This window comes from Opisthocomus hoazin, chromosome 2 (genome assembly GCF_030867145.1).
Source record: "Opisthocomus hoazin isolate bOpiHoa1 chromosome 2, bOpiHoa1.hap1, whole genome shotgun sequence".
Classification (NCBI taxonomy): domain Eukaryota; kingdom Metazoa; phylum Chordata; class Aves; order Opisthocomiformes; family Opisthocomidae; genus Opisthocomus; species Opisthocomus hoazin.
Genome location: NC_134415.1, coordinates 131,359,131 through 131,381,112, shown reverse-complemented (window position 1 = coordinate 131,381,112; position 21,982 = coordinate 131,359,131). Strand labels below are relative to the sequence as shown.

General features: G+C 58.3%; 1 protein-coding gene across 1 annotated transcript; it reads right to left on the bottom strand.

Moving 5' to 3' along the window:
• Positions 1–2,758: 2,758 nt before the first annotated feature.
• On the bottom strand, positions 2,759–21,654 carry CCDC25 (coiled-coil domain containing 25). The gene is made up of 9 exons (XM_075415110.1): positions 21,488–21,654; positions 20,048–20,095; positions 18,327–18,366; positions 11,911–11,962; positions 10,054–10,129; positions 9,391–9,494; positions 6,343–6,545; positions 5,221–5,266; positions 2,759–3,416 (listed from the first exon to the last, which is right to left on the bottom strand). Exons 1-9 carry the CDS (start codon positions 21,510–21,512, stop codon positions 3,387–3,389), a joined length of 624 nt encoding a protein of 207 aa, XP_075271225.1. The 5' UTR covers positions 21,513–21,654; the 3' UTR covers positions 2,759–3,386.
• Between the last annotated feature and the right edge of the window lie 328 nt (positions 21,655–21,982).

Sequence of the window (21,982 nt, the reverse complement as noted above, 5' to 3'; positions counted from 1 at the left end):
TCAGCACCCACGCGTGGGATCTCAACGAACCGGGCTCCCACGCCGCTCAGTGCCTCAGTTTCCCCCACCTTGCTCCACGCCACCCCCGCCACCCCGTCTCCGGACCGGGGGCCTCGGTGGGCAGCTGGAGCACATCTGGCCGCCGATGTTTGCGCAGCGGGGCTCCCGGCCCGCGAAAAATGCGCCCGGGCAGGGTTTTCACCCCCAGAAGCATCCGGAGCTGCGGGTCGCGGGCGGGCGAGGGCGATTCCAGAGCTGGGAGGAAAAGGATTCGTAAATAAACGAGGAGCGGAGGTGGGGAAGGGCCGGGCGGGAAGCGCTGGCAGCGGCTGGCGGGTTGTTCTTGGCGGGTGCTGGTGGGTGGGGTGGGCACGGAGGGGAGCGGGGTGGTGGGGGCTGCTCGGCCTCGCGCCAGCCCTGTCCTTCGCCAGGGATTGTCCCCAACCCTGCCCTGGAAGGAGCTGGCACCTCCCGGCCCGGGACAGGGTGCCCAGGGACACAGAACCCCACGGACATGGATGCACAGGGTGCTGGGGACACAGAGGGTGCTGGGGACACTTGGCCCCAGGGACATCAACACACAGGGTGCTGGGGACATGTGGCCCCATGGACATCAATGCACAGGGTGCTGGGGACACACAGGGTGCTGGGGACACTTGGCCCCAGGGACATCAACACACAGGGTGCTGGGGACATGTGGCCCCATGGACATCACCATACTGGGTGCTGGGGACACACAGGGTGCTTGGGGACATGTGGCCCCATGGACATCCATGCACAGGGTGCTGGGGACACACAGGGTGCTGAGGACATGTGGCCCCATGGACATCGACATAGTGGGTGCTGGGGACACACAGGGTACTGAGGACATGTGGCCCCATGGACACCAACACACAGGGTGCTGGGGACACACAGGGTGCTGGGGACATGTGGCCCCATGGACACCAACACACAGGGTGCTGGGGACACACAGGGTGCTGGGGACATGTGGCCCCATGGACACCAACACACAGGGTGCTGGGGACACACAGGGTGCTGGGGACATGAGGCCCCATGGACATCACCATACTGGGTGCTGGGGACGCACAGGGTGCTTGGGGACATGTGGCCCCATGGACATCCATGCACAGGGTGCTGGGGACACACAGGGTGCTGGGGACATGTGGCCCCATGGACATCACCATACTGGGTGCTGGGGACGCACAGGGTGCTTGGGGACATGTGGCCCCATGGACATCCATGCACAGGGTGCTGGGGACACACAGGGTGCTGGGGACATGTGGCCCCATGGACATCACCATACTGGGTGCTGGGGACGCACAGGGTGCTTGGGGACATGTGGCCCCATGGACACCAACACACAGGGTGCTGGGGACACACAGGGTGCTGGGGACATGAGGCCCCATGGACACCAACACACAGGGTGCTGGGGACACCGAGGGTGCCCATGGACATGTGGCCCCACAGACACGGGCACACAGGGTGCTGGGGACACCGAGGGTGCCCGGCCCGCAGCTCTGGGACCCGGCCAAGGCGAGCGCCGAGGCCCCGGGAGCCGGGTGGGCGCCGCAGCCAAGCCCAGCACCCGGCCTCACCCAGCACCCGCCAGCACCCCGTGAAAGGGCCCACTGATGGCGGCGGGGCGAGACGGGGTCCCCCGGGACTCCGCGCTTCTCCCCTGCCTCTGCTGCGGGCAGCTGGGAGAGGGGGGGTGAAAACCAGTCGCTGCACCGTGCCTCAGTTTCCCCAACAGCCCCAGGGGTGTTCAACCCCCTCCAGGCCCCGGGGCAGCTCACACACCGGGTCCCCACAGAGGTGGGACACCAGGGAGAGTTGGGGGTGGTGTTGGCTGGAGTCACCCCGGCTGAGACAGGACACCGGCAGCCAGAGGAGGCACAGCTCACCATCCTCTTCCTCCCAGCGAGCAACTGGGGGCCAAACTGGACCCCCTCACTCATCCCAGATTACAGAGGGAAGGGGGTGGACGCTGGGTGGCACAGAAGACAACTTTCAGCGTAGAATTCCGGAGATTTGCCCTTGCAGCAGGGTCGCTTTTTCCTCCTGTAATAATTCAGTAATTGCCTGACGAGACCGAAGGTTTCGGTTCGTTAGGGCGCGCTTCCCTTTTGCCTATTTCCCCCCCAAATTCTCCCCCCCCCCCCCCACCGCCAGACACCATCCTGCCTTGGCGCTGGGGGGAAACAGGGCAAGGCTACCTGAGGGGCTACTGGAGAGAGCTGAGGGGCTACTGGAGAGAGCTGGGGGCTACTGGAGAGAGTCCAGCGGAGGGCTACGAGGATGAGGAGGGGACTGGAGCATCTCTCCTCCGAGGAGAGGCTGAGGGAGCTGGGCTTGTTCAGCCTGGAGAAGAGAAGGCTGCGAGGGGACCTTCGAAATGCCTCTAAATATCTGCAGGGTGGGGGTCAGGAGGACGGGGCCAGACTCTTTCCAGTGGTGCCCAGCGACAGGACAAGGGGCAACGGGCACAAACTGAAGCCTGGGAAGTTCCAGCTGCACCCGAGGAAGAACTTCTTCCCTCTGAGGGTGCCGGAGCCCTGGCCCAGGCTGCCCAGAGGGGCTGTGGAGTCTCCTTCTCTGGAGATATTCCAGCCCCGCCTGGCCGCAGTGCTGTGCCCCCTGCTCTGGGTGACCATGCTTGGGCAGGGAGTTGGGCTGGGTGACCCACGGAGGTCCCTTCCAACCCCTACCATGCTGGGATTCTGTGGTATCCAAGGAAGAGCCTGGGAAGCAAGCATAATTCAGAAGCAAATACACGGTGGGGTTATTCTCCCTCTGTGCACACACCGCAGCCCGTGCCCGCGCACTCGATGAGGCTGCAACAAGAGCCCAGCTCGGTCTCCACCATCTCCAGCTCCGCATTTAACGAGGAGCCACCAGCTTTACCACCTGCAAGGGCAAGAGCAGCCAAATCCACCCCCGCCGCTCGCAGAGGGATCCCGAAGCTTACGCTGCCCGTCGCCAAGAGCTGAGTCGCGCCGAGTCCCAGCCGTCTCCGAGTCGCCCCGCTGCCAGGACAGCGGTGAGACGGCACGGCTGGGTTTTCTTTTCTTTAAATCTCAGGGGATTAACGGCCACACCGACCCCTTCCCTGGAATAAATAGCACTGTCTTTGGAGAACTGAAAGTCATTTCTGCTTCCTTCCACCCTGCCAGAGAGAGACGTAGGTGCAGGCACTGATCTTCTCCGCTCAGAAGTTCGTCCGTGGCACGGAGCCGCTCAGCCTGCCGGGTAGAACCAGCGCCAGGTTCTGAAGAAATGGGAGTCAGAGTTCACTTTTTTGGGGGGTTTTCTTTTTTTTTTTTTGGCATTCTCAGCGATGGTGACATATTAAGACATCCCAAACCGCCTCAGGGTTGAGACTTTATTTACATGAAGTCATCGGAATCGTTGCCATCCTGTGGGAAGAAAGGACAAATCGGGATCGTTGCGTGCACAAAAATGGAAAATGGCGAGCTCAGCGGATTTCAGATCTGCCATTAATTCCATTTTCCTGCCATTTCAGTACCAACCCCACCAGCTCGGCCCAGCCACACACCCACCAGCAGCTGCGGAGCGGGAGCAGCGCTGGGCTGTGAGGCAGCAGTGCCTGTTCGCCATCCCCGCCACGCGGCGCTTCCCCCCGGGGAGGAACCAGGGCCCGGGGTCACGTCAGCAGCCTCGCCGAACCGTCCCCGTATCGCAACGCCAGCTTCGCCCCAAGCTGGGGGAAGAAACCCACTCTGGCCTCACGTGGGGGTCGGCTGCTGAGGGGAGGAGACCCCCCCCTGCACAGCATTCCCACCGTGCCTCTCGCTGGCAAGCGTCACTAACGGGGAGCAGCCGGCTCGAGCGTGTCAGAGACGCACACGCTCCAACCCAGTTCAAGTTTCAGAGGGGATCTTCAGGTCAGGCCAACCGGGAGGAAAAAACAAAAACTAAGAATTGCTGCGCAGAGAGGAACCTGATGAGGTTCAACCAGGGCAAGGGCAGGGTCCTGCACCTGGGGAGGAACAACCCCAGGCACCAGCACAGGCTGGGGCTGAGCTGCTGGAGAGCAGCTCTGCGGAGAGGGACTGGGAGTGCTGGGGGACGACAGGGTGACCATGAGCCAGCAGCGTGCCCTGGGTGCCAAGAAGGCCAATGGGATCCTGGGGTGCATGAGGAGGAGTGTGGGCAGCAGGGCGAGGGAGGTTCTCCTCCCCCTCTGCTCTGCCCCTGTGAGGCCCCATCTGCAGTGCTGGGTCCAGTGCTGGGCTCCCCAGTTCAAGAAAGATGAGGAGCTACTGGAGAGAGTCCAGCGGAGGGCTGCGAGGATGAGGAGGGGACTGGAGCATCTCTCCTCCGAGGAGAGGCTGAGGGAGCTGGGCTTGTTCAGCCTGGAGAAGAGAAGGCTGCGAGGGGACCTTCGAAATGCCTCTAAATATCTGCAGGGTGGGGGTCAGGAGGACGGGGCCAGACTCTTTCCAGTGGTGCCCAGCGACAGGACAAGGGGCAACGGGCACAAACTGAAGCCTGGGAAGTTCCAGCTGAACCCGAGGAAGAACTTCTTCCCTCTGAGGGTGACGGAGCCCTGGCCCAGGCTGCCCAGAGGGGCTGTGGAGTCTCCTTCTCTGGAGATACTCCAGCCCCGCCTGGCCGCGGTGCTGTGCCCCCTGCTCTGGGTGACCCTGCTTGGGCAGGGGGTTGGGCTGGGTGACCCACAGAGGTCCCTGCCCACCCCGACCATGCTGGGATTCTGTGAAAACCACACACCCCTCAAAACAGTGAGCTGGGGACTAGACTAGTCGGGGACTCTAAACAGCTAGTCAGGGATGCAAGAGGTGGGTGTTGAACTGAGGGTCTCTAAGAGGAGGCTGCCGTTAGGGAGATCTCCCCTGCTCGCAAGCCAGGTTACGTCCAAACAGCTCACGAGGTGACACGTCTGGTGCCCCGCTTAAAGCTCTACCCGTTCTTCCCCTCGGGTGGGAAGGGGGCCGGAAGGACTTCGCAGACATTTCCAGCAGCACAGGCTGTGCCTGGCTGACACAGAAGCAACAGGGCCCTCTCAGCAAGCGGAGGAGAGCGGCGATGTCCTTCGCCGAGAAGGGGGAACGGGGATGTGCTCTGTCATGCAGGAGTCACCAAAAAACCAGACTGCAGTGTGGGAGCTGCACTGTCACAACCCCGCATTGAATTTCAGCCATCTCTGAAAGGTTTCTGTGGGCACCAGCCAGCTCCTACCTGATTAGAGGACATGTTCTCAGCCTTCATTAACGATGAGTAGCTCCTGGAAGGGAAATGACATCATCTCGCGTGATATGTTTTCAAAACCCTCCAACAGAGAGGTGCTTTGATACAGCAGGTCCAAGTACCAGAAAAACAGATTTATTTTTATTTTTCTTTCTGTACTCCAGCAGGCTGGACCAGTATCTGCTTATCTCATACTCTTTGGCTAATTAAAGCAGCCAGAGAAAGCCCAGGCACTATGCAGACTGCTTCTCCACAGCTTTGCTCAGGAACTACCAGCTAGATCAGCCCAGGAGGCCGAACGCCCTTTACTTTGGGGGCTGGCCAAGAGGCAGATGTGGCGCAAGGTTAAACAAGCAGCCAGGCCCCTCAGTCTGAGGCCCAGACGTGCCCGCTGCTGACTTCTCCTCGGTTTAGTTTGCTTCTCTAAGCTCTCTTTTCTGACCTTTCCATGTGTTGAACCACTCAGGAAATCCCAGGGTTATTAAAATTCCGGTTTTGCTGTCGTTTGCAGATAAACATGATTTACTGAAGCTTCAAAGAGAGCTTTTGGGGCCGGCCAGTGGATACACCCGGTGCTGTACGGGGCCACCACGACTGGGGAAGAAGCTCAGCCGTGCTGCGGCATGGACAGAAAGGTCAACACGACGTTTCAAAACGCCATCCCTCGTTCTGCGTCTAAAGGAGCGTGGCATTGAGGATTCACACAGGTTTTAATTGCCAGCAGTGCTGCATGAGGAAGCTGAAGATCTCCAGTGAAGGCTCGGCGCTTTCCAAGGCTGGCGCAAAGCTGGAAGCAACCGCTCCCATCCCAAGGGCAGGGAGAGCCGAGCGCCTTGCCCAGTTTCCCCCAATGTCTTTGAAAAGACAGAGTCCTTTCTTTTACTGATGGTTTAACAACCAGGCTTATTTTAGGAGCAACGGGGGGGAAATGCCTTTATTCGAAAGACAAAAGGAAATCACTGGGCCGTGCAGCCGGCCACGCCAGAGCAGGTCAGCTGAACGCTGAGTAACGGCCAGGCCGGCTACTAAAGAGAAACCACTGACCCGTGACTCCCCCCCAGCACCGACGGAAACTGCCGAAGTTAGAAGCCGGCACCACGATTTGCGACTTACCTAAGTTCTTCCAGCTCTTTCTTCTTCTTCATCTCTTCCTTCTCCTTCCGCTTCATCTCTTGGATCTGGGCTTTTTTCTCGTTTCGCTCCTCTCTGTCCCGGGCTTCCTTCTCAGCAGCCAGGTCTGGGAAGCGCTCCACTTTTGTCTTCTCTAGCCGGTTCAGGATCTCATTCACCTTCTTCTCCACCGTCAGCATTTTCACCTTTGGAGTGCAAAGAACTGTGATCCTTATAAGAAAATACTTTCATTCTGGCACTTTCTCAACGGAAAGAAAACACCCTATTTCCACTTTACACATGGCTGAATCCCACAAAAACAGATGCAAGGGAAAATCACCGCCACCGAGGCCGACTCAGCAGGTTGTGTAACAGCAAAAAGAGGCCCCCTCCCAGCACTCAGAAGCACATAGCTGATCAGCACAAGCACTGCTAAGTCCACAAGCGTTACTAATCTCATTTCTTGGCACACGCCTCAACAAAGAGGCCAAGAGACAAGAACCGGTCTCTGCCGACTCCCGAAGAGGTGGCAGGGGGTCTCTGCAGACCGTTTCGGGAAGAGAAGCTCCCGTGCTGCTTGTTGACTGCAGGGTTTTTAGCATTTCTTGCCCTGGTACGGACCTGTTTTAGTCAAACAATTGCATCTCTAGAGAGACTTCGCTCCCAGCAGCCAGGCTACATAACTACTATTTAAGCATAGCATTATCTGCAGACGCTAGGTCAGGCTGGGGAATGGCTTAGTACACAGAATCACAGCATGGTGGGGGTTGGCAGGGACCTCTGAGGGTCACCCAGCCCAACCCCCTGCCCAAGCAGGGTCACCCAGAGCAGGGGGCACAGCACCGCGGCCAGGCGGGGCTGGAATATCTCCAGAGAAGGAGACTCCACAGCCCCTCTGGGCAGCCTGGGCCAGGGCTCCGTCACCCTCAGAGGGAAGAAGTTCTTCCTCGGGTTCAACTGGAACTTCCCAGGCTTCAGTTTGTGCCTGTTGCCCCTTGTCCTGTCACTGGGCACCACTGGAAAGAGTCTGGCCCCATCCTCCTGACCCCCACCCTGCAGATATTTAGAGGCATTTCGAAGGTCCCCTCGCAGCCTTCTCTTCTCCAGGCTGAACAAGCCCAGCTCCCTCAGCCTCTACTCGGAGCAGAGATGCTCCAGTCCCCTCCTCATCCTCGCAGCCCTGCGCTGGACTCTCTCCAGTAGCTCCTCATCTTTCTTGAACTGGGGAGCCCAGCACTGGACACAGCACTGCAGATGGGGCCTCCCCAGGGCAGAGCAGAGGGGGAGGAGAACCTCCCTCGCCCTGCTGCCCACACTCCTCCTCATGCACCCCAGGGTCCCATTGGCCTTCTTGGCACCCAGGGCACGCTGCTGGCTCATGGTCACCCTGTCGTCCCCCAGCACTCCCAGTCCCTCTTCGCAGAGCTGCTCTCCAGCAGCTCAGCCCCAGCCTGTCCTGGTGCCTGGGGTTGTTCCTCCCCAGGTGCAGGACCCTGCCCTTGCCCTTGTTGAACCTCATCAGGTTCCTCTCTGCCCAACTCTCCAGCCTGTCCAGGTCTCACTGGATGGCAGCACATACTAAGTACTAGTAGTACTTATTACTACTAGTACTACTAGTAGGCTGGACCCTACACCAATGCTAAGCAGCTCTGCCTTTTAACAGGTCTAACAATTTCAGAGGCAGCACTGGGACGAGAGCTCTCAGAGCAGGCAGTAAAGCTCACACCCACAGACATCTCCAGAACCCTGCACAGCAAGTTCAAGTCCTGAGCCCTTCCAGACACGCGATTACCCCACCGCCCGCGAGCTGATCTCAAGCGACTGCTCAGCCGCAGGCTCTTCAGCTGTAGTGAGAGACAGCTCCAGCGGAGATCAATTCCAACGGCTAGCGCAGACCGACCCGCGATCCCCTTCGGCATCGGCTCGTCAGCTGCAGGGTGCTGCAGTGCGGAAACGCTGCACAGGCTACGCTCTGCTAGAGGCTCAGCCAGTTTGCTGATGACACCAAACTGGGAGGTGTGGTGGATACCCCGGCAGGCTGTGCTGCCATCCAGCGTGATCTGGACAGGCTGGAGAGCTGGGCAGAGAGGAACCTGATGAGGTTCAACAAGGGCAAGGGCAGGGTCCTGCACCTGGGGAGGAACAACCCCAGGCACCAGGACAGGCTGGGGCTGAGCTGCTGGAGAGCAGCTCTGCGGAGAGGGACTGGGAGTGCTGGGGGACGACAGGGTGACCATGAGCCAGCAGCGTGCCCTGGGTGCCAAGAAGGCCAATGGGATCCTGGGGTGCATGAGGAGGACTGTGGCCAGCAGGGCGAGGGAGGTTCTCCTCCCCCTCTACACTGCCCTGGTGACGCCTCATCTAGAGTACTCTGTCCAGTTCTGGGCTCCCCAGTTCAAGAAAGATGAGGAGCTACTGGAGAGAGTCCAGTGGAGGGCTGCGAGGATGAGGAGGGGACTGGAGCATCTCTCCTACGAGGAGAGGCTGAGGGAGCTGGGCTTGTTCAGCCTGGAGAGGAGAAGGCTGAGAGGGGACCTTCGAAATGCCTCTCAATATCTGCAGGGTGGGGGTCAGGAGGACGGGGCCAGATTCTTTTCAGTTGTGTCCAGCGACAGGACAAGGGGCAACGGGCACAAACTGAAGCCTGGGAAGTTCCAGCTGAACCCGAGGAAGAACTTCTTCCCTCTGAGGGTGACGGAGCCCTGGCCCAGGCTGCCCAGGGAGGCTGTGGAGTCTCCTTCTCTGGAGATATTCAAGACCCGCCTGGACAAGGTCCTGTGCAGCCTGCTCTGGGTGACCCTGCTTGGGCAGGGGGTTGAGCTGGGTGACCCACAGAGGTCCCTGCCAACCCCGACCATTCTGCGATTCTGTGTGACCCACCACCACGGATTTCCAGGTGACGTTCAGGCAGGTTCAAACACCCTCCAGGGATCCCTCTTATGCTTCAAGAGGGGATGGTTCCCTGGCTTTAGGGCAAATGCTGAAGCCAATCCACCCAGGTCCTAACATGGAGCCGTTACAGTCTGTCACTGGCTTGCAGCAAACACTTACATCCTTCTGCCGGTGAAAGCCGATCTGCCCCACATCCATGTCCGCGGTCTTCTTCAGGTTAGTCCACGGTGTGTACACCACGTTGACGTTGTTCATCTTGCAACCTAGGCAGCAGGGGAGAAGGGAGACATTTCAGTCCTCTCCCTGCTCCAGGAGGTCTCAAAGCCTTCCACGTGCATGGAACCCAGCAGTTATTCTTGTTACAAACATCACTAGCTCGGCAAGAAAGAAGAAAGAGGAGAAGTCCTTCCAGTGTTACCGTGAAACGGAAGAACACCACGGCATCATTTTCTGCAGCAACACGAGCGCTGCAGCAGCGTTAACGAACTCCAGATGGAGACCCGACTCTGCCAGGAGAGCGACTGCTACAGAAGGGGGCCCCAAGGTGGTGGCAGAGAAGAGACTGCGAGGCCTCCTTGGCTCGGACAGCAACACGGAGGCACGAAACGGGAATTTCAGAGATTGAAAATTCCTCCTTCTGAAAGTCTAACGGGCAGCCCCAGCAGCTGCAGGCGACATCTGCTTCCCCCAAGACCCGCAGGCGTAGCAGAGCGCATGGCAGCAGAAACCTCAAACACGTCTGAGCCAAAAACCACGCGCCCGTGTGGACCAGAAACACTCGCCACAAGCAGCTCCCAGCGACCTCCCGGGAATCGGCGTTACCTTGAATGCTGTTTGCCTTCACCAGATGGGCACAGTCTATCAGAACTTCTTTGGGAATGTCATCCACCGTCTGCCCCTGCGAGAGAGGAAGGCAACGTGAGCGGCTTGCTGTGCTCTGTGGACCTGTGAGCACACGGAGGCCGGGAATCCCAGAATCCCAGAGTATTTGGGGTGGGCAGGGACCTCTGTGGGTCACCCAGCCCAACCCCCTGCCCAAGCAGGGTCACCCAGAGCAGGGGGCACAGCACCGCGGCCAGGCGGGGCTGGAATATCTCCAGAGAAGGAGACTCCACAGCCCCTCTGGGCAGCCTGGGCCAGGGCTCCGGCACCCTCAGAGGGAAGAAGTTCTTCCTCGGGTTCAGCTGGAACTTCCTCTGCTTCAGTTTGTGCCCGTTGCCCCTTGTCCTGTCGCTGGGCACCACTGAAAAGAGTCTGGCCCCGTCCTCCTGACCCCCACCCTGCAGATATTTAGAGGCATTTCGAAGGTCCCCTCTCAGCCTTCTCTTCTCCAGGCTGAACAAGCCCAGCTCCCTCAGCCTCTCCTCGTAGGAGAAATGCTCCAGTCCCCTCCTCATCCTCGTAGCCCTCCGCTGGACTCTCTCCAGCAGCTCCTCATCTAAGCAGGGCACCACGCTCTGCGAACACAGCCAGGACCACCACGCTCTGCATTTTACAAGGCCGGAGTCTTCCGTGGCGTTTGTAAGGAAAGGCTCGAAGCACCACAAGCGATTTACACCCCGCTTTTCCCAAAGGTGTTCTCCCCGTTGTAGTGGCGTGATAGTTCCTCGATACGTGCTTGGTGTCGAGCCAGAAATCGCTTGTTCTGCTGGGCCCGGCTGAACTCCCCCCTCCGCCCCGCGTCGCTCGGGAACAGAGGCTGTTGATTCATTCTCCCCACGGGGGGGTCACCCACAGCCTCAGGGAGCCCCGCAGACTGTGAGCAAAGAAGGTTTTGTGCGCAGGAATGGCTGCAGAACGGGCACGTGCAGCTCTTCTACGGGTGAATCGTAACGCTTTAAGATACCGGCGTCACAGAATCACAGAATAGTAGGGGTTGGAAGGGACCTCTGTGGGTCATCTAGTCCAACCCCCTGCCGAAGCAGGGTCACCTACAGCAGGCTGCACAGGACCTTGTCCAGGCAGGGCTGGAATATCTCCAGAGAAGGAGACTCCACTACCTCCCTGGGCAGCCTGTTCCAGTGCTCCGTCACCCTCAGAGGGAAGAAGTTCTTCCTCATGTTCAGATGGAACTTCCTATGCTTCAGTTTGTGCCCGTTGCCCCTTGTCCTGTCGCTGGGCACCACTGCAAAGAGTTTGGCCCCATCCTCCTGACACCCACCCTGCAGATATTTATAAGCATTTATAAGGTCCCCTCTCAGCCTTCTCTTCTTGAGGCTGAACAAGCCCAGCTCCCTCAGCCTTTCCTCATAGGAGAGATGCTCCAGTTCCCTCATCATCCTCGTAGCCCTCCGCTGGACTCTCTCCAGTAGCTTCTCATCTTTCTTGAACTGGGGAGCCCAGAACTGGACACAGTACTCCAGATGGGGCCTCACCAGGGCAGTGTAGAGGGGAAGGAGAACCTCCCTCGACCTGCTGGCCACACTCGATGCACCCCAGGATCTCACTGGCCTTCTTGGCAGCCAGGGCACACTGCTGGCTCATGGTCAACCTGTCGTCCACCAGGACACCCAGGTCCTTCTCTGCAGAGCTGCTCTCACTGAAAAGAGCTTGGCCCCATCCTCCTGACACCCACCCTTCAGATATTTGTAAGCATTTATAAGGTCCCCTCGCAGCCTTCTCTTCTTCAGGCTGAACAAGCCCAGTTCCCTCAACCTCTCCTCAATGTCATGGGATTACCTTGTGCAACCGAAGGTAGACGTGCGCGGAAGAGAGTTTATCCACGTGAAACCTACAGAATGAAATAAAAAAAAGCACGTTTAACAGAGGAGAAGAGGTGGTGATCTCTTCTGCAAGATTAATTTCCTAACAAGCGACAAAACAGCCACTCCACGGACAACGGAATTGTGGAAATGCTGGTGAGAGACAGGTTTAAAAGCAGGCAAGGGAGTCAGAGCCGAGCCTTCAAGAAGCATCAGTTCTCTCAACGGGAGACTGAAAAAAATAAGCACCCTTTCCCCTCCTCTCTTTCTTCCTTTTAAACGCTGTGCTACACGCAGGCAACCTCGCAGGGCGAGCCTCCGCACGCGCTGTTTTGGTCTGTGGGTTTATTTTTAGGAGAAAAAGCCAGCTCGTGACCTCTGCAGGAGGCACTGCTACGCCACTTACACCACAGAATCACAGAATAGTAGGGGTTGGAAGGGCCCTCTGTGGGTCACCCAGCCCAACCCCCTGCCCAAGCAGGGTCACCCAGAGCAGGGGGCACAGCACCGCGGCCAGGCGGGGCTGGAATATCTCCAGAGAAGGAGACTCCACAGCCCCTCTGGGCAGCCTGGGCCAGGGCTCCGGCACCCTCAGAGGGAAGAAGTTCTTCCTCATGTTCAGATGGAACTTCCTGTGCCTCAGTTTGTGCCCATTGCCCCTTGTCCTGTCACCACCCGTCTCCAGCTCCTAGAGCAAAAGAAAAAAAGAAATCCCCGTTTCTCACCGGTCAGCAGACCGGTGCACGGAGCCCAGTGCTCTGCCCCCGACAGCGGGAAGAGCCCAGGACCCAGCGGTTGCAGCGGGGACCAGTCCCGAGAGCGGGTGAGCACCAGTTCAGCATCCCCTCCAGCTGCTGAGGGAGGTTTCGTAAGCCTCGATCACCCCCCCCAGCCCTCTCCCCCCAGGCTGAAGACTGCTCTCCGCTCCCGTCCCTCCTCACGCCGTGATGGCTCCAGCTGCCCCTCTCCAGGCCTTTTCCAGCTTGACTCTGTTTTTACCACGCTCACCTATTTTTTAAGCCTCTGTCTTGACCAGGACTCACTCCAACCCGGACCACGTCCAAAGATGGAAGGGGGAGACTGATCTCACGCCACCTCCCAACCATTCTTTACACCGCTTTCTTCTGAACATAAAGGGACTTTTTCCCTTCCTGCTGCAAGATGGAAAACCCTTGAGCACCAAGTTATGAACTCTCACTTCTACCGTCTGAGCCAGCTACCCCAGTTCTACTGCACCCCTCTTCAACAGAATTAAGCCTAAAAGGTGTCAGACACCGTTAGGAGAACAGCGTGACCTGGACAGGCTGGAGAGTTGGGCAGAGAGGAACCTGATGAGGTTCAACAAGGGCAAGTGCAGGGTCCTGCACCTGGGGAGGAACAACCCCAGGCACCAGGACAGGTTGGGGCTGAGCTGCTGGAGAGCAGCTCTGCGGAGAGGGACTGGGAGTGCTGGGGGACGACAGGGTGACCATGAGCCAGCAGCGTACCCTGGGTGCCAAGAAGGCCAATGGGATCCTGGGGTGCATGAGGAGGAGTGTGGGCAGCAGGGCGAGGGAGGTTCTCCTCCCCCTCTGCTCTGCCCTGGGGAGGCCCCATCTGCAGTGCTGTGTCCAGTGCTGGGCTCCCCACTTCAAGAAAGATGAGGAGCTACTGGAGAGAGTCCAGCGCAGGGCTGCGAGGATGAGGAGGGGACTGGAGCATCTCTCCTACGAGGAGAGGCTGAGGGAGCTGGGCTTGTTCAGCCTGGAGAAGAGAAGGCTGCGAGGGGACCTTCGAAATGCCTCTAAATATCTGCAGGGTGGGGGTCAGGAGGATGGGGCCAAGCTCTTTGCAGTGGTGCCCAGCGACAGGACAAGGGGCAACGGGCACAAACTGAAGCCTGGGAAGCTCCAGCTGAACCCGAGGAAGAACTTCTTCCCTCTGAGGGTGACGGAGCCCTGGCCCAGGCTGCCCAGAGGGGCTGAGGAGTCTCCTTCTCTGGAGATATTCCAGCCCCGCCTGGCCGCGGTGCTGTGCCCCCTGCTCTGGGTGACCCTGCTTGGGCAGGGGGTTGGGCTGGGTGACCCACAGAGGTCCCTGCCAACCCCTACCATGCTTGGATTCTGTGAGAACAGTTCCCAGGAGGCCTCTGTGAGAGGACCTACGACATTTTGTTGAGATGGCACTAGGACATGAAAAAAACACCACGGATGATGTCAGTGCGAGCTGCAAGATATGGAAGAGATGGGGAAAGGTGACTTTCACGGTTCAGGCAATTTGAGCATGAACCTCAAGGTCACTCCTAAATAATGGCACAGACATACCTTAAATTACGTAGTGGTAGGACAAACTTGAGCCAGAAAACGAACGTGATACTGCTACAACAAAGTGCTACTCAGCTGAAGCACAATCTCTTCTGCTAGAAGAGAGAAAGTTTGCCCTGGCCAGTTAGCTGACTGCGGACAGAGCACCCTCTGCGGAGCGCGTTAGCTGCCACCCGCCCAGCCTCCAGCTCTCCCAAGGCTCCTCAGCTCATCCTGCCAAAGGCCGCCTTGAAGAGCGAGCAGGAGCACACTCAGCGTGCTGATTCCTGTTAGAAACTGTTGGCAAAAGAGAGGGCAGCGACTGGGATACACCAGGTCTGGGCGATAGCGCCCGAAAGCATGCAAACTCCTCCCTAAAAAGCTCAAAAACCTCATCAGTGTGGCAAGTTTCTGGACTAATTAGCGAGCAAAGATGCCACAAATTGCTGCTGAATGGACTGGGAACTCCCCTTCCCTTGTTTTTCTCTTCCAATGAAGTCTCACGAGCCAAAAGCAACCCAGGAGTGTCAGAGCGCTTCCTTTTGCCCGCCCGGCCACAGCTCTCACAGAATCACAGAATGGTGGGGGTTGGCAGGGACCTCTGTGGGTCACCCAGCCCAACCCCCTGCCCAAGCAGGGTCACCCAGAGCAGGGGGCACAGCACCACGGCCAGGCGGGGCTGGAATATCTCCAGAGAAGGAGACTCCACAGCCCCTCTGGGCAGCCTGGGCCAGGGCTCCGGCACCCTCAGAGGGAAGAAGTTCTTCCTCGGGTTCAGCTGGAACTTCCCAGGCTTCAGTTTGTGCCCGTTGCCCCTTGTCCTGTCGCTGGGCACCACTGGAAAGGGTCTGGCCCTGTCCTCCTGACCCCCACCCTGCAGATATTTAGAGGCATTTCGAAGGTCCCCTCGCAGCCTTCTCTTCTCCAGGCTGAACAAGCCCAGCTCCCTCAGCCTCTCCTCGCAGGAGAGATGCTCCAGTCCCCTCCTCATCCTCGTAGCCCTCCGCTGGACTCTCTCCAGCAGCTCCTCATCTTTCTCAAACTGGGGAGCCCAGAACTGGACAGAGTACTCCAGATTAGGCCTCCTTCGAGCAGCCGCAGCTTCCACCCGGCGGGAATCAAAACTACAAACTCCTCTGCTGCTGCTCACCGACTCCAGCTCCTGGGACAGCGATGGCTGTTTTACAGGACAGGCCACTACCTGCCCACAGCACAGGCAGGGGAAAAGGCACTGGGAGACACCGGTTTTCTCCAGGCACAGCACGTACTGTGGCTCAGGAAGCTCCCGGCTCCGTCCCCAGGCCCCATCCGACTGCTCCATGGTTTCACACGTCCGCGCCTCCGCTCCCCCTGCCCCCCGTCAGCCTTTCGGTTCTGCGTCTCCGCACACGGCGATACCCAGGAGCTGCTACTCTGCTTCTCTCCCTCTTACAAACGCCAAGCTGCCCTTCCCACCTCACTCTGCCCCTTCCCCAAACGTGCCAAGAGCCTCAGCAAGCCAGCACCTACATCCCGACACACAAGCACCCGGGGTGCACGGAGCTCTTCGGGTTATTCCCACGCTGGCAGCTCCAGGCACAGCTGAACCCCAAAAAGCTTCGCAAAGGTGCTGGCTCTGAGGATGAACGAAGCAGGGAGACTGCTGCGAGCGAGCGATTCCGGACCGCTTCAAGCACCGCTGTCAAAAGGTATTGGCAAAAGTGGTTTTAATATCACGATAAAAACGCCACTTAAAAGTTTGAAGGCAAGGTTTGCTCTATTAATGACCACGTGGAAGGAACATATAGAATCATAGAATGGTTTGGGTTGGAAGGGACCTTGAAGATCATCTGGTTCCAACCCCCCTGCCATCAGCAGGGACATCTTCCACCAGACCAGGGTGCTCAGAGCTCCATCCAACCTGGCCTTGAACCCTGCCAGGGAGGGGGCAGCCACAGCTTCTCTGGGCAACCTGGGCCAGGGCCTCACCACCCTCATGGGGAAGAATTTCTTCCCAATATCTCATCTCAATCTGCCCTGTTAGTTTAGAGCCCTTCCCCCTTGTCCTATCACCACACACCCTTGTGAAAAGCCCCTCTCCATCCTTCCTGTAGCCCCTTCAGGCACTGGCAGCTGCTCTAAGGTCTCCCTGCAGCCTTCTCTTCTCCAGGCTGAACAGCCCCAGCTCCCTCAGCCTGTCCTTGGAGGAGAGGTGCTCCAGCCCTCGGATCATCTTCGTGGCCTCCTCTGGCCCCACTCCAACCCATCCATGTCCTTCTTGTGCTGGGGGCTCCAGAGCTGGACACAGGACTCAGGTGGGGTCTGACGAGAGCGGAGTAAAGGGGCAGAATCCCCTCCCTCGCCCTGCTGGCCACGCTGCTCTGGATGCAGCCCAGGACACGGTCGGCTTTCTGGGCTGCCAGCGCACATTGCCGGCTCATGGTGAGCTTCTCATCCACCAGCACCCCCAAGTCCTTCTCCTCAGGGCTGCTCAGCAACACTGGAGTTAGAATGATTCGCAGAGAGATTAGAGACCAAAGGGTAAGGGAGACCCTTCCGCTGAGCCACGAGGCTCAGGATGGACCCCCTTGCTTCCTAAACTCCTTCTCAGAGAGGAGCCCGGGTGCAGCTGCATCCAGACTTCGCCTCAGACTTCACCAACATTTTATGTCTAAAGGATCGTACGCGAATGTTTCATCAGCGTCAAAGTCACCAAGGCAAAATCGAAGATATCACGGTTCTGGGTGGTATTGGTCGCTTACCAAAGATTTCTCCGCCTCGGGGAGCGTCGCAGCTCAAGGGGAGATCACCGCCACGCAGCCAAGCAGCGAGAGCTCAAGGCAGGCTCGCTTCAGCTCTCAAATTTATGGAATGAAGTGGTTGGCTTGCAGCCAGACTGCGTCCCGTGGACAGGTACGCAGGAGACTCCTCGCACCCACACTCCTCGCACCCACAATTTTCTTTGTTCCTTGATAAAGCAGCCTTGGAAAAGCCACCTGCCAGTCACGAGCACGATCGGTGTTCCAAGCTCACGCGCACCGACGCTCACCGAGTCTCTCTGCTCCGTGGTGGGTTTACAAGGAACAGGTTGGAGCTAGAGGAGTTCACGGTCCGGCCACGGCTCAGGCATTCACCTGCCCTGGAGCTTGCACCAAATCACCACCAGCCTGGCCAAGGGGCCGAGCGCGCCCGTCACGCTCCACCCGCGGCTGCAGTCAACCCACTTCATCGACTCACAGAGCGGTAGTACGGTTAGATCCTGCCTCTAGGTCATAAATACACGGTGTACTGCAGATCGTGGGGAAGAGTGCAATTATCTGACAAGCTGTTTAGCTGAATGCCAGGATTACTGTTATTGATATTACCATTTTACATAAGGGATCAGCTGATTGTGTATGATTTACGTGCTGGATAGATGTCAGTCAATCACCTGCACCCATCACAGAGAAGCAGGGGCAACGGGCACAAACTGAAGCCTGGGAAGTTCCAGCTGAACCCGAGGAAGAACTTCTTCCCTCTGAGGGTGACGGAGCCCTGGCCCAGGCTGCCCAGAGGGGCTGTGGAGTCTCCTTCTCTGGAGATATTCCAGCCCCGCCTGGCCGCGGTGCTGTGCCCCCTGCTCTGGGTGACCCTGCTTGGGCAGGGGGTTGGGCTGGGTGACCCACAGAGGGCCCTGCCCACCCCAACCATGCTGGGGTTCTGTGAATTTTTCCGTCTGAACATGAGGAAGAACTTCTTCCCTCTGAGGGTGACAGAGCACTGGAACAGGCTGCCCAGGGAGGTTGTGGAGTCTCCTTCTCTGGAGAGATTCAAGACCTGCCTGGACAAGACCCTGTGCAGCCTACTGTAGGTGACCCTGCTTCGGCAGGGTGGTTGGACTAGATGACCCACAGAGGTCCCTTCCAACCCCTACTATTCTGTGATTCTGTGATTCTGTGAATTCAGAACCAACGGGGTCCCAACAGCTGCACCCGGGTCTGCTGCAATCCACCTCCACCCTGGGATTGCATCTGCTAAGTGGCCTTGGAAAAAACAGGCTCTGCAGTGCCTACGGAACCAAGAGGGTCGTTGCCACCATTTGACTCCGCTGCATAACGAAAGGCAACTTGTCTCAGCAAGTTTCAGTACCTACCAGATATCTTCAGGCCAGCCATACTTTATTAGGTCTTCATCTGTAGGAATAAAAGTTTCAGTAAGCAAAGCCCAGGATCTCATCGTCCACAAATCAAACTATGTGACAACAGCAGGAACCCCCCACTGCTGGTCAGCCACGGCACGGCGACTGAGCAGAAACAGAATAGGGCTTTAACGCTGCACCTGCCTGCTCCAGGGATGGCAGGAACAGGAATGCCAGGAACAGTTCCCACACAAAATTATGAAATTTTGAAGGGAAAATATGTTTCTTCAAAAATGTGCTGATGACACAGAGCTGGGAGGAGTGGTGGATGCACCGGCAGGCTGTGCTGCCATCCAGCGAGACCTGGACAGGCTGGAGAGTTGGGCAGAGAGGAACCTGATGAGGTTCAACAAGGGCAAGGGCAGGGTCCTGCACCTGGGGAGGAACAACCCCAGGCACCAGGACAGGCTGGGGTGACCTGCTGGAGAGCAGCTCTGCGGAGAGGGACTGGGAGTGCTGGGGGACCACAGGGTGACCATGAGCCAGCAGCGTGCCCTGCGTGCCAAGAAGGCCAATGGGATCCTGGGGTGCATGAGGAGGAGTGTGGGCAGCAGGGCGAGGGAGGTTCTCCTCCCCCTCTGCTCTGCCCCGGGGAGGCCCCATCTGCAGTGCTGTGTCCAGTGCTGGGCTCCCCAGTTCCAGAAAGATGAGGAGCTACTGGAGAGAGTCCAGCGGAGGGCTGCGAGGATGAGGAGGGGACTGGAGCATCTCTCCTGTGAGGAGAGGCTGAGGGAGCTGGGCTTGTTCAGCCTGGAGAAGAGAAGGCTGCGAGGGGACCTTCGAAATGCCTCTAAATATCTGCAGGGTGGGGGTCAGGAGGACGGGGCCAGACTCTTTGCAGTGGTGCCCAGCGACAGGACAAGGGGCAACGGGCACAAACTGAAGCCTGGGAAGCTCCAGCTGAACCCGAGGAAGAACTTCTTCCCTCTGAGGGTGACGGAGCCCTGGCCCAGGCTGCCCAGAGGGGCTGGGGAGTCTCCTTCTCTGGAGATATTCCAGCCCCGCCTGGCCGCGGTGCTGTGCCCCCTGCTCTGGGTGACCCTGCTTGGGCAGGGGGTTGGGCTGGGTGACCCACAGAGGTCCCTGCCAACCCCGACCATTCTGTGATTCTGTGAAATATCAGTCTAATGAGGAGGAGACTTTTAGGGCAAGGCCTCAGAACAGCCACACTAACATTTTGCCCTTGGAGTGAGACACCAACAACTGCTGTGGATCCGCGAGGCACAGCGGAACCGTAGGAACCCTCCACTTTGAGGGAAAGGTTGGGAAACCTACGGAGTACGAATGCTCACTGGAGAAACACAGACTGAGCAGAGAAATGGAAGGCTGATTTGCAAATAGTTAGCAGACAACCTGAAAAACAGCACTTTTCTCTAGAAAGATTATTTCCAGTTAATTGAGTTTTCACTTGTATTTGAAGGCAGTTACTCTGCCTAGAGAATTTACAAAATTTATGTATCCTAACTGAAAGTAACACAGTGGATTCTGAAATCCACTAAAAATCAGGGGTAAATCAGAAAAAAAAAATCAGGGGTAAATCAGAATCTCTTGCAAGGGTTGACAAGTTTTTAAAGAATATTTCAAGTTAACACATACAAAGACATCTTTTCGAAACCATCTTAAACCCCCACAAATCTAAATCAAGCCATTCAGCATCATTACATTCATGTACTTACTTTCGTACTTGTCTTTTCCCATGTAAATGGTGTAAATGGAAGGGACAACTGCGGGACAGAAAGAGGAAAACAAATCAAAAGGGGTTGGGATAACCTGTGCAAGGAGTGACACACACACACCAGTCTTGGCCACAGAAATCAGAATGAAAACTGCTTCACCCACCCATCCCGCTTCCCTCCGAGGGGCCCACAGAAGATTGTTTTGCATATCCTCCAGATTTTGACCCAAATGCTTCAGAGGACTTCGGAAAGCGGCGTTTCCACTGCTTTGTGTGGAAGATTATCCAGCAAGGAGCAGCTTTCTGGGCAAAACACCCTCAACATCCGGCTGGGTCAGACTGAATCTGAATAACTGTATAACCACCACTCTTTCCAGTGGTGCCCAGCGACAGGACAAGGGGCAACGGGCACAAACTGAAGCAGAGGAAGTTTCGTCTGAAGATGACGAAGAACTTCTTCACTCTGAGGGTGATGGAGCTCTGGAACAGGTTGCCCAAGGAGGTTGTGGAGTCTCCTTCTCTGGAGAAGGGACCTCTGTGGGTCACCCAGCCCAACCCCCTGCCCAAGCAGGGTCACCCAGAGCAGGGGGCACAGCACCGCGGCCAGGCAGGGCTGGAATATCTCCAGAGAAGGAGACTCCACAGCCCCTCTGGGCAGCCTGGGCCAGGGCTCCATCACCCTCAGAGGGAAGAAGTTCTTCCTCGGGTTCAGCTGGAGCTTCCCAGGCTTCAGTTTGTGCCCGTTGCCCCTTGTCCTGTCGCTGGGCACCACTGCAAAGAGTCTGGCCCCGTCCTCCTGACCCCCACCCTGCAGATATTTAGAGGCATTTCGAAGGTCCCCTCGCAGCCTTCTCTTCTCCAGGCTGAACAAGCCCAGCTCCCTCAGCCTCTCCTCGGAGGAGAGATGCTCCAGTCCCCTCCTCATCCTCGCAGCCCTCCGCTGGACTCTCTCCAGTAGCTCCTCATCTTTCTTGAACTGGGGAGCCCAGAACTGGACACAGCACTGCAGATGGGGCCTCTCCAGGGCAGAGCAGAGGGGGAGGAGAACCTCCCTCGCCCTGCTGCCCACACTCCTCCTCATGCACCCCAGGATCCCATTGGCCTTCTTGGCACGCAGGGCACGCTGCTGGCTCATGGTCACCTTGCCCACCAACTCCGCAGCCCCTGAAGTGCCCTTCAGCCGCTGCCGACTCCAGCCCAGACCGGGTCCCTCACACTCAGGCCAGCCCGGGGCCTCGCGAAACGGCGCCAAGGGGGCGGAACACGGCTGCTGAGAGGGGCAGGAGGACGGGCTGCTACCGCCCGGCTCTGCTCGCTGAGGCCGCGGGCAGGGGCGCGGCCTAGCGCTGCCCTCACCGCGGCGGGAGCCGGCCCGCCACAGGCCTCGCCCGCCCGGCGTGGGCGCTAGGGCCCGTAGCCACTCCCTCCTCGCCGCACTCACCGTTGGAGGTGAAGTAAAACACCATGGCGGCGACTCCTCAGCCCGCCGGGCCCGGGCTGCACACGGCGGCCGCTCTACCGCTCCGCCACGGCCTGCCGACTGGGGGCCGGGAGGGAGTGCACAGCGCATACGCACGGAGCCATTCCGCATGCGCAGTATGTCGGGAACGCTCATTGACTCTCTATGCGCATGCGTGATCTGCCCAGGCGGCGAAGCCAGAATAATCATTGCGCATGCGCAGAATTCGGGGACGTGAGGGCAGAGGGAGTCGCGCGCATGCGCCGGGTGCTCCGGCAGTGCTGGCACTCCGCAGTGCGCATGCGCCGCTCGGGGTGGGTTGGGGGGGAAGAGCCGCGTCGCCCTGTGCGCATGTGCGGAGTTCCTCCGGCTCAGTGTGTGCAGGTCTGGGCACAGTTTATTTAATTTTTTTCTGGATAGGTGTCAGACGCCTTCGGAACGTGCCTGGGTGGCGCGGGAGGATCTCAGAGAGGAGCC

Excerpts from the sequence above, each read along its gene's own strand:
- CCDC25 (XM_075415110.1), bottom strand. The coding sequence starts at position 21,512 with ATGGTGTTTTACTTCACCTCCAACG. Across the intron at positions 10,130-11,910 it reads TCTACCTTCGGTTGCACAAG|GGGCAGACGGTGGATGACAT; the intron begins GTAATCCCATGA and ends CCTCTCTCGCAG. Across the intron at positions 5,267-6,342 it reads AAAGAGCTGGAAGAACTTAG|GAGCTACTCATCGTTAATGA; the intron begins GTAAGTCGCAAA and ends TTTCCCTTCCAG.